At 43.4% G+C, this 12,218-nt stretch overlaps 1 protein-coding gene across 1 annotated transcript; it reads right to left on the bottom strand.

Annotated features, from left to right (window-relative positions):
* Window positions 1–172: 172 nt before the first annotated feature.
* STRA8 (stimulated by retinoic acid 8) lies at window positions 173–11,552 on the bottom strand. The gene is made up of 7 exons (XM_032204295.1): window positions 11,482–11,552; window positions 10,412–10,496; window positions 9,865–10,014; window positions 6,905–7,187; window positions 5,507–5,583; window positions 3,629–3,740; window positions 173–247 (listed from the first exon to the last, which is right to left on the bottom strand). Exons 1-7 carry the CDS (start codon window positions 11,486–11,488, stop codon window positions 173–175), a joined length of 789 nt encoding a protein of 262 aa, XP_032060186.1. The 5' UTR covers window positions 11,489–11,552.
* Between the last annotated feature and the right edge of the window lie 666 nt (window positions 11,553–12,218).

Raw genomic sequence — 12,218 nt, 5'->3', positions numbered from 1 at the left:
GTATGTCAAGAAGCACTGCTGAGGGAAGGGGAAGTTAACAACAACAAACCACTTCAACATGGTGTCTCTCCATTCTGCTTGGAAAGGCGCTCCACTGAAAGAGGTGCAGCCTCTTCGCATGACTGGTGTATCCAGCAATGCTTGATAAAACTTTAGCAAACAGAGATACTATTTACAAATCTTCATCATCGAAGGTCTCAGTGCACCTCAGCATCACAGTCTCATAATCAAACTGAAGATCTTCTTCCTGAAATGCCCCCCCCAAAGCCAGGTAAGGTTAAAAAGCAGAGGAGCTGATTGTGTTTCCAAGTGATTGGTTGGTCAAGCTGGCAGGTGTCAGCTAATGTGCCTCTCTGAATCAGCAGCTTGTCACTCAAGTGCCTGAGGTGCCTGACAAAGAATGTCTCAGATTCCCAACCAACTTCACTCTAAAAACGACAGGGCTTCACCCTGCCTCTACTTACATCATTTGGACTCGTGTTATTGACTGTGGTAGCAAGCATGTCACATAACACGCTCTGAAGATACGAGAGCTTCCTCGAGCCCTCAACTTTTACTGACTTCAGGCTTTGCTGCTTTTAGCAATCGAAGGAAATAGTCTTCTTGACCAGCTCAGAGAGCATAAGTGGCTCTTGAGAAATCAAAGCCTATGAGATGAAAGCATTTGTGTCTGCAATCAATCCAGTCCACCTTCTGCATTGATGCAAGACTTGTCAGGGAAAGACTGCTTTTAAAAATAGGTGATATTTATAAAACGTATAGCTTAAGGAGCACTAAATCGCTCTTGCTTGCAAAATGACTCATCTAAAATCTGTAATTTTAAAAGAAAGCGTGCATCTGAAGTTACAAAGGTACTCAATACAATTTAGAAAAAAAGCAGACTTTCACTTAGATACTTTAAAAACTTTGAACCTCAATCCAAATAAACTTTTAGCACCTATACTGCTTAGCATCTCTTATTATGTTGTCTCATGACAACAGCTCTGGACAGCTGACAAGAGTGTTTAACTATTCCCACGCTCAGAAATATTTCTGTACCATGTAGCTTCCACGCTCCTGTTGTCATTTTGGGGCCAAAGTCCTTTTAAGAGCACTCCCTTTCTTTGTCCATTGGTTTCCTCCCTCCTCCTGTGTGATTCTTTCTCAAGCATTTTACATCACTGGGGTGCGTGACCTTGGCAGCCCTGAGCACCAGGGCAGCAGCTCAAGAGGAGCTGCACTCAGTGGAGCTGCGACTACAAAACAGCAGGCACACACAACCCAACACTTTGTACCTGGATAGTTAACTGCAAATGGCGTAACGCAGAACTGGTACATACTGACCAGCAATAAAATGTGTCACCTCACCAGCTCTGCAGGAAACCACAGGCTGCCTTTCACATCCAGTCAAGTACACATTGGTTACCTTGCCTTAGTACTTACCTGCTGCCCACCTCTGTATCACCTACCATGTGTGTGCACAGTGCACCAGGACTCCACTTACCTTGGGATAACCTATGCCACCGGCACTGCCCAAACTCCTGGGCTGGTGTACCAACATGGGCACTGTAGTCTGCAGGGACTCAGTCACACCCACAAGGTGAGCAAATGACTTGTCTTGTAACCCAGACAAGTCCAGGAGTCTCCAGAGCCCTGTGTAAACCGATTTCTGGGCTAAGCTGTGTAGCCTACACTGAGCACTCTGCTGCTGCCAGTCAGTGTTTCAAGCTAGCTGAAATGCTTCCTTGGCCCACTCAGCAGTCACTTCCCTAACTGCCTCCAACTATTTGCTCAGAGACAGAGCTGAATTTCTGCTCACAAAACAAACAAAAAAAACCTCTTGTCAGTTGTATTTTTTTCCCCCTTCTTGGCAGGATTCTCTAGATGTGCTGTACTGCAGTTATCTAAACCAAAACAGATCGCAACCTTCATGTTATCAGTACTCTCTAGCCTGGGTGATTTCTGCTCAAACTCCCTTTTTATTGTCTCATCACAAACAACCAAAAGGTCCTGGGGGAAAAAAAAAAAAAAAAAAAGTGCACACAGTCTTTTACTTCCTTTTGGATGTGCAGTTCTCAGTCAACTGCCAATCTGCTGTATTTCACTACCACTCATGCCACAGTCTGGGAGCTGTGAGATGGGCTTGGGCTCACATTTAACAGTACAGCACCAAGCAGGAGGACAAAATCAGCACTAAGGCATGACAATCGTAACTCAAAAATACTGTATCTTGCCTACAGTTGATCTTTCTTTTCTAAGCATCTTCAGTTCATGGTCATTTACATAAACACAGGAAGAGCCTTGTGTTTATGCAGAACACAGTAATTCACAGACCAAAGGGCTGTGTAGATCAGCACCTTGTCTCTGACAATGGCCAGGAGTGGATGTTTAGACAAGAAATGCAAGAATATAGCATACAATATGCTCTGTTCCACAATACATGCTGCTGCATTCTGGCACACTGCTGTGAGGAGGTTCTGAACTGGGAATTGCATCTAGACTTTCAGGTATACTGCCAATAGACTGATTGGACTATGTTGTTATCATTTCAGTGGGTTCTTTCTAGTTTTGGTCTTAGAGCAATAAACAATCATTCTGTGTACCAAATCCATTTAGGATCAAAATTCTCTCATGCTACCCATCAAGTCTTTTTTTTGCTGAAGAGTCCTACTCTGGTAGCTCCTGTTTAATAGCTTTTGCTGCGTCTGCTGCCATGCTCTGTACCCCCTCTAATGCTAATATCTCCATGAGATAGTGGGAACCAAATGGCACACAGAAATCATTATGTGAGAATTTTAGGAAGTGGTGCAATACTAGTTTCTGTTTTGTGGTTGCTTTTTTGGGGGGGGTCTCAATTACCCTTCATCACAAACATTCTGTTTTCTTTAAAGGAACATCTGCTCATGTAACAAAGAGCAGGTGGAAGCTAGATGATAGCAAAAAATAAAATAAGATAGAACAGTGGCCATTGAACAGAGGCACAACTGACTCTGAGCCCAAACAAGCATGTTCCTGCTGAGGGATCTCTCCCTTTTGGTCCTCTACCCACGCACGAGATCTCAGATACCTCCTTGGCAAGAGGACAAGAACAGGAGGAAGAACAGTGCAAACACAAAGACTTCTGGCTCAGTGAACCTGCAACAGCAGGCTGAGGGTAAGGCACAGCACAGCAGCTGCTCTCTTTTAAGAGCTGTTCTCTTTTAAGAGCATAATTACCCTGCTCTTAAGGCCTGCCAGATAGGGGCTGAGGGTAGGGAACCTGGCACCAAGACAAAGCACAAGGCAGTCCCTATTGAGCTCAGAATCAAGAGGCTTTGAGTTATGGAGAGAGCAGGCACTGCTTTACCTGCTTACATGAGATCACTCCAGCTTTTCAACCTGCAACTTCAATTAATAAAACAGTAATAATAAAAAATCCTCACATCATTTGGATTTTTAGTAAGATTCTGAGCATGACACCTCAAACCTTGTGTCTTACAGAGGCAACCCTAGTGACCTTTGGACTGACACATCTGAAGTGATAAACCCCAACCTCTTGTTTTAAAAGGAGCTGAACGATATGATCTGAAGCATGGAAAACACAAATCCCTGTCCGACGGTGACATAAATACATTGCTCCTTCTCTAAGGAACCCTTTGGCAAAGCTTACCTGGCAAAACTGTGCATTAGCAAAGAAAAGGCTTTTTAGGAACTCAGTGATCTGCAGATAGAGTCTGTGGTCATCCTCTGGATTTTCAGAAGTGCAGCTTGCAAATGCTGAACTAGAAATGGAACCCAAAGTTATGTTTAAGGTCTCATTCCCTCTTTTCTCCTCCTACTTACTTTCCCTCCTCCGTATTTTACTTATAAATTAAAGATGACTTAAATTGTTTTCAAGACAAACCTGATAATAAAGACAATGGATATAAAAGATAGGGAGGAGTGGAGGTGTATGTAGCGAGAAGGTATTGTCTAACAAATGAGAGGAAGAACAGAGAACTGCAGTACAAGAAGCCACTGTCACAACAAAGAGATCCACTGATACATTACAGCTGTGGTAACTGTTTTAGGGAAAAGTATACAGCCGTCGTAACAGAGAGCAACAATGGCTTTTGGTAGTCTATTTTGTAGGCTTGTTCAGATGAACAACACTGACTTCTTTTGTAAAGTCAGAGAGAGAACATAATAAAAACGTGGTCATGAAATGACACGTTAGCTGTCACTGGCAAGTTTGGTAATGGGCAGCTTTGGTAACAAGCTCAGATCATCACTCTGCATCTCACCTCCATATTCCCCCTGGGATCTTACAAAGTTCTGCTACCACACCTCTGTCCAGAATTAAAAGGCATAGGGTGATAGGAAAAAGAAGGGAACAGGATAAATGTTGTCTACTGAAATACTAATCTAGTTTGGGGCTAAAACAAGACTGCAAAGATGATGGTAATACACTGCAGTATTAATGAATGCTTTTCTTGTTTCAAAAGCAAACAGCAATTGTGACCTAATCAACATTATTTAGTGGATACATGTTTTGTTAAAGCTGTATGATGTATTCAAGAGTATTCTGATCAACAGTCTGAACAAAGTTATTTCCATTCATGCTGTCCTGAAAGTGCAAAGAGGAACTGGGGAGAAATAGTGAAGATGCATGCTAAAGATGTGTGCATTTTTAAGTATGGAAAAATAAGTAAAAACTGGGTCAAAAAGGGGATTAAAACACTACTTAGAAAGAGAAAAAAAAATGAGACTAAGCAGCAAGAATACATAAGAGAGGAGTCATAATGTGATTTTCCTCTTGAGGAAAGAAACCCTTTTCTTTCTTTGGTCTAATGGGAAAATCAAAGGCAGTTTTGTATCTGACATGTTCTTTCCTAGGTAACTGTGATCTGACCTGCAGAGGAAAGACCTATTATTATTTAATAGGTCTTGTGTTTCTTTGATGTTACTGCTCAGGTCAACCGCACTTTAGCTTGATCATCTCCTTCTGATGAAATTAGAGTACTTGAAAAAGGTTAAGGGAGACATTATTAAAAAAATATATTATTTTTGTCTCATTAAGTGCGAGTGCAGTTCATGATTAGCTGACTTATCCAGCGAATGTCTTATGGTCCTCATAGACCTGGTAAGTGAGAGAGAAAAGGAAAACATTACAAATCTTGTAATTTGAAAGATGTAAAGCTATGCAGAGTGGAGGGAAAAAAAAAAAAAAAAAAAAGGTTTATCCATTTATCCAGAAGGAGGACTCCTGGATTTACCAGGAAGAGTTGCTAAGAGTGCTCTGGTTATCCCAAAGTGACCAGGCAGCCTCAGTAAGCAAAGCTTCCTGGTTTTGCTGTAATGCCTATTAATCATTCGACTCGTACACCTTAATAGACAGCACTATTGTGAGCACAATTGCTGTATGCTACTATTTCAACCATCTACTAAAAGTTAGACATAAAAAAGAGAGTTAGGCTTGTTGACTTATTCCATGAAAACTTGCTGTGGAGTATTGACTGTCAGCTATTAAGTCATTCTGTTTCATAAAAGGGGTGGGTTTGTAATTTACCTCTGGCTAGACATTCCCCGAGTCTCATTTGTGTTGAGGAAACCGGCAGCAACATCAAACGCATCTTCAAACATTACCTGTCAGGGAAAACACTTTGAATGTCAATATATCCAGCCACTAAACAGCTTTACCTAGGGCATAATTTTTAATAATTAAGTCTTTAAAAGCATGATATTCCTTCCTTCCATTTAACAGGTATGTTTACTGCTACAGTAAACCTACAGGGTTTTGCGGAGACAGGAATAAGGAGGAGTAACCATATTTCATGACTAGGAACACAAGGTTAGTCCGTTCCCTTAGGCCTGTGCTTCAACTTCCAAGCATTAGACCTGCATTACATCTCCCAAAACATCAGTAAAAACATGAATTTTAACAGTGCTTTTCAGACTTGACTGTGGGCTGTGGCATTGTTTATGGCTGGGGATCTCAGCTGCATCAGCCGTTCTCCACAAATCCAATTCCAGTATACTGTCTGGCTTACAAAGGAGTTTGGATTCTCCATGTGACAGACCAATAAGCTCATTAGTTCACACTGCCATAACGTAGATCACACACTTTCTGTGCCAGAAAGTACTGCACATGCAACATCCCCATGACATTTGTTAAGTAGGTAAGCAATATGAATTGCCTAAGTGTCCTGTGACTCAAAAAGAGCTTGTCAATGCAATGTACTTATCTGCCAAAGGTGAACCTCTGTCCTTCCCTTGCAACTAATAAAATTACACACATCTTTGAGCAGCTAGTTGCTTAAGTAATCAGAGCTCCAGATCGGTTTAGGAAGAGTTGGCTGCTATTTGATCTCTCTATTTTTTTTTTTCTTAAACACATGCCCTGGCCTACACAGTCGCTGAATTCTTGGCTCTGCAGAAATGCATGGAATGGGCAGTCACTAGTCCTGTATCATTGAAACTGGTCTACAAATACCTTCTCAGGGCTACCAAGTGCTTTGATTACCAGGAGGAAAAAAAAAAAAAAAAAAAAAAAAAGCAGGCAAGAACAGTGCAAGTCTTGGGAAACCAGGCATTTCTTCTGCATTTAACTCATGTCCTCCTTGGAGGACTTGCAGAAGACAGCAACTGTATAATCCTCCTTCCTGCTCCTGACTCTTGGGCAAGTTAGAGCAAATTTTAAACTGTTACCTAGCACAGAAACTCCACAGGTATGTGAAGACCAGTAGGATTACTGCCACAGCACTCCTACAGCTTGCTTTTTATCTTACTAAGAGAGAATTCAATGCAGACATTTACTCAGACTGTTTATTGTCTCCACATATGCATTCAAGTGGTCTTGGGAAAGCTTAATTACAACTACTGTATGGCTCCAATTAAAAGCTGCAGTGCCAATTAGCAACTTGGCTTGGGTTTCAGAAGCAGAGGATGTGTGTTACTGAGCACTTACTTCCTCTGGTGTGGAGACTGAGGAACCACTGGCTTCCTCACTGTTACCTTGACTGTCCCTCATGTCACCATCACTGCATGCAGGTTCTTGGCAAGCAGCCTTCGGATCCAGGAGGAAATCTCTCTGGCTACAGTACTGCAAGACGCTGTCTCTCCTTTCTTCAGAAAGTTCTTGCCAGAGGTGTGAAATAGCCATGGAGATCACAGGCAGAGGTGCCTCCTTAGTGCAAACAACTCCATGCTCTATCAGCAGGTCTACTGTGTGCTTATAAACATACAGGTACCTGTAAGAAAAGGAAAAGGAGCATCTCAACACCAAGCTATCAGGCAGCCATCTGCTGTAAATCAGTGTGGAGGGACAAGACATCCAGTGCCAGCAGAACACCAAAGGCTTGACTCAGTTGCAATCTCGGCTATAGTCAATGCTGAGCTGTTACAATATATGTGGTGGAAATGACTTTCGCCCTTGCACAAGATGCAGTTCCTCGTGTCAAGTTTTAGAAAATCTAAAAGTGAAACAAACCGTTGTGAAACAGCGGACCACAGACGATAACAGAAACCATGCTGACAAACTGAGCCCTTCTGAGCACTCCTGCCTGAGCCAGCTGGTCTCAGAGCAGACGTGGTGATCCCCCTTTAGCTCAGGATGCCAGCTAAGGAATCTTCCCTGGGATTGAGTCACTGCTTTCTACTTGGGAGGTAAGCCAAGGATATAATTAATTACTAATCTGAGGTAATGTTAAACTTTGACTTTGCAGATCAGTAACTACTGTGCAAGGTCTGTTGCTAAACAGTTGAATTGACACCTTAATGGACTTGTCTAATAAAGTTGCCATGCTGAACCGACCTGACTGTTGTAGCTGTTACCCAGAAAGATCCTGTCATGCCATCACAACCATCAGGAGAGCAGGGAGTAGCTGTGATCTGAAACTACTTCACTGACTTCTCCCTCTGAGACTTCATACAATTATTGAACGTTGCCCAACACTGCCAGAAGATTTTAGCAACTCCGTTCTGCCAAGATTTCATCTGCAAAAAGCAGGCTCCAGCCAGAGCCTCAGCAGGATTGCCTCAGAACAGAAGCTCCAGACTGCTACGGGCTGTACTTGTTGCATAGGCAAACCTCATTCTGGCATTTCATAAATTTTGCATACTTGCCTTTGTATCCTGAGGCTCTCGCACTGCAAGTCACTTTTTATACTTTTACTGGCATTGCAGTACTCTTAACTCTTGGCTGAGGTCATACCCTGATGCATTAGGTACGACACATGCAGACAGAAAGAGATTAACTTGGCCTGGAAGGTCTGACTTGAGAGGGCATGGGCTCTCAGTTTCCTCCACCTTACATCTGAGGAATTGCATTCCTGAGACTGACTTCTGTGATGTCTATCATAAAATTGCCAATTGAACATTAATGTTGTAATTTCAATCTGGTGACCAAAACACAGGAAGAGCCTGCTTCTTGTTAGCACCATGTGGCACACTGAACCAGGGGTAATGACACCTACTTTAGAAAGCAGCACTAAAGGGTATTTTATGTTTATTAGATGATTAGAGCTTCTCGGATGAAACTAACAAGTTCAAAGGAGCAAAAAGCAAGAGCTCTATAAACAGCAGTCACTGTTACTAAGTTTTACTGGGCTCAGGATGATTCCCTGGAAGTTGTCCCAGTCAGGCACATTTCCTGACTAACTCAACTACTGCACAAGAAATTAACTCCAAAGAGCTGTCTCTTGGTTGTTGTAAATACTTGTTTTAGTAAACCGATATTGAAAATATAAAGCAATCCCCCACACAAACATGTTTAACCTCCAATTTCCACGCTGTGAAGTCTTTTCCAACATTTTTATGGCAAATACCGTAGGGGGAATAAGCAGTCTCATGTCAGCTGCTGCCCTCACCAAGAATTCTGTGCAGTTTCTCAAACAGCTCCAAACGAAGGCTCTGGAGTTTCTCAAACAAAGCATGAATCACAATCAGACTGCTTGCTAAAGAAATTAACCTTGGACAAACCATGACTCAACAACTTCCTTCCCAGCTGGAAGGACACAACCACACTCTGCACAGGACGGAGCAGTGCCTAGTCCTACTGCTTGCAGCTGCAGGACGTGGCTAAAAGGAAACGCTCTGTAGAAGCTCAATGCCTTTCAGGTGCTGCCCAAATAACTGGACCAGACTATCACCAAGAAGCTGTTTTGTTTGCTGAAGACTCCCTACTATTTTATGCACGTTGTCATTGATCATTTTGTGAGAAGAATTAGCTGTGAACCAAGTGCAGCCTGCAATAAAACTGCAAGGTAAGTGCCAGGAGCCCACAGAGCCCTATAAAGGCTCTGTCTATACTGTCAGTGAAGAAGGGGAAAGACAAGTGTTTATGGCTCCGTTGCGCAGCCTTTGATGAAGTAGGGCTTCCTTCCCCAGAAAAACTTGATTCAGCACATTTCAAGGTCTTGTAAATGATACCTCACTACAGCCACCTCCGGCTCTCGCAGGAGCAAAAGAGGGCACAGTAGCGGTAGGCTGGTGCCATCTGCTGGCAGAGCTGCAGCCTCATTTTGATGAATAATCCAAGACAAATTTATAAAAAAAACCCAGTTCAAAGAAATTAAAAAAAAAAAAAAAAGAAACCACGTAAATCTATAGTGGTGAAGCTCTAGAAGAGCACTGACACACTTTAACATTTTTTTCCACTCTTTCTTGAGAATGGGCGAAAAAAACCTGCTTGGATTTTCCAAGGCTGGGAGAGCAGGGGGCTGACAGGATGCCCGGAGTCCATTCACATGGCAGCCATGGGCAAGGGAACTGGGAGGTGCTCAAGCTTCACTGCCAACAGGGCCAAAATTGCTGGCACAAGGCTTCTGCAAGGCAGATGCAGGCTCCAGCAGGGTTTCACGTACAGCAGTGACTGGATGCAGCGTGTATGCAAATGGAAAAACTGAAGGCAAGTTGGGGTGCACCTACCGTTCAAATTCCACCAGATCTGGGGATGAAGCGCCTGGGTACTGGCTGAATACTGGCTTCCCATCCTCTTCCATTGTTTGTTTTTCACATTCTTGTAACAGATACCAGATGGAGTCACTCTCACTCACAGCTCCTGAGGGTGATGCAGTGCTGAAAAGAACACACAGGGAAAAAAAGCCACAAACAACTTCTTAACTGGATTAATAACAGCTTTGCCATGGTCACTCCAGAGTCCAGGGCCATGCTTCCTAAGCAGGTTTTCCCTCCTCCTTTTGCTTTGCAAGCAAATGAGGTCTGTGGTGGAGACAAGCTGTGCAGGAGGGGAAGGAAATACAAGCACTGATTGGAAATGAGACCAACAAGATGCACAGAGTGCTCATGCACCACATGGGACTACAGGGGTCCATGTGAAATCTCTTCATCTTTTCCTCATGATGAAAGGCCTCTGCTTAGAAATTCAGTAACAATGACAGAAAGGCTCAGAGATGCTGGAATGGAAGCAAATGCAAAGTATTATCCTGTTTCCTTGATTGGTATAAGCCCTTACCTGTGATTGTTGAAGTACCCCTTGACATATTCCTCCTTGACTTCACCCAGGCTGGACGGGTTCCCCTCCTCCAGACTGAAGGACTCTGTTGTCAGCAGAAAAGAAACTGTCATATCAGTGGAGCGTTCGGCTTCCCTCTCATCCTCAATCCCAATCAAGCAGAGTAATTCTGACAACTGGTCCTTCATGAGCCAGAGATCTTCATTAGGCAAAAGTGCTGTGAAATGAGACCCCCCTGCCTCTCCTACAATGTGACTGGCATTACTGGGAGCTTCTGAGCATTGAGGAACTCAGAATCTCATGCTGTCTTCATGACATTGACATGACAACTGATGGTGAAAGCAATTAGCAAATCAAACAGCCAGGCAAGTACCAGTCAATTCAGTTACATGATTGCCATGTAATGAGCAAACTGCACATAAAAACTCCTGACAACCAACTCTGTGATTCAGCAACAGTATGAATTGTACATATATGCGAGTAAATCAAAGGGGAAGTTTAGCCCAGAACCCTCCTCAACCAGCCCCACTGCTTGTGATGCCTTCAAATCTGCTCTGGCAAACTAATCCTCCTGCCTGTGACTTTTACAGGTTACCTGAGGATGCGGGTTCAGAGTTTGCTCTGTGACTTGTAATTGATGCAAACAACTGGAGGTGCAAGTTGCATGAATAGCAACGTACTTTTTCTATCCCACCATGTTTTGGAGACTCCCGCTGTGCTGTGGCTGGGAGCACACACTCTCCTGCAGCCCCTGCAGCCCATGCACACAGCCTGGGGACCCACAAGAGCCCCAGGCTGGCCGGGCAGGAGGTGACGGGGTGATCGGACAGCCCCTGCCCCGAGTGCCTGCTGCTGTGGGACAGCAGGCATCACTTGTTGCCTTCCTCCGCCTGGCCCCGGAATGACTGGGGACCTCTGAGGTGCAGCGCTCAGTAGGCTGGTAGACACTGTGCTGCCCCTCACTTACTGCTACAGTCACATTGAAGTTCAATCCTCAGTGGGAGCAGCCACGCACCCGTCTCTGTTTAACAAAGAAATAAAAGCCACATCCAGGCAAAAGCTTGCAGTACCTTTCATCTTCAGCAAAGAACCCAAGGTTTGCTCCAGCTCCTGGATATATTTCTTAGACGTACACAAAACCTGATACTAAACAAAACAAAAATCAAACAAACAAACAAAAAAAAGAAATCAGAACTGACTGCTCTCTGCTCTGACTAAATTCATGTTTTAACATGCCTTGGTGGTTTTTTTTTCCCCACTTTTTCTTCATTATCTCAACGTCTCTGAGGAAACAACTGTGTTGTTTCATGAGCTTCCTATACCCTAATTTGAAGGGGAAAGAACCACCAACAACGCAAAATTAAATACAGAATATAAATATTCTATATGATAAATACGTTATGTAATACATTAACATAATACTGAGTCATGTAGACATTTGCTACTTCAGTCTGATCTCTCACCAGCAAATGTTCTTGTTTGGACCATTCCCTCCTTGAAGCATGTCCAGAACTCCCATGCCTGCAGCATGGCTTGTTGGATGTCTGCTGACTTAAGGCATGAGACTTTACCATTCACTTCTGATGAGGGTTTCAATAGGAGCCCTTGCCACGTTCTACTCTCAGCTACGCTGCTGTGAACTGGAGTAACTTCAATGCTTCAAATCATTCATTCAGCATTTACAGCAGGCACAGTGAAGAACATACGGCCGATGCCTTTAAACATACCTACTCATCTCAAAAATATTTCAAGATTTACATGCTCAGTGAGACCATCCAGTCACCTTAGACAGAAGGTCTACCTTGCA

This window comes from Aythya fuligula, chromosome 1 (genome assembly GCF_009819795.1).
Source record: "Aythya fuligula isolate bAytFul2 chromosome 1, bAytFul2.pri, whole genome shotgun sequence".
NCBI lineage: Eukaryota > Metazoa > Chordata > Aves > Anseriformes > Anatidae > Aythya > Aythya fuligula.
This window is presented reverse-complemented; position numbering and strand designations above follow the sequence as displayed.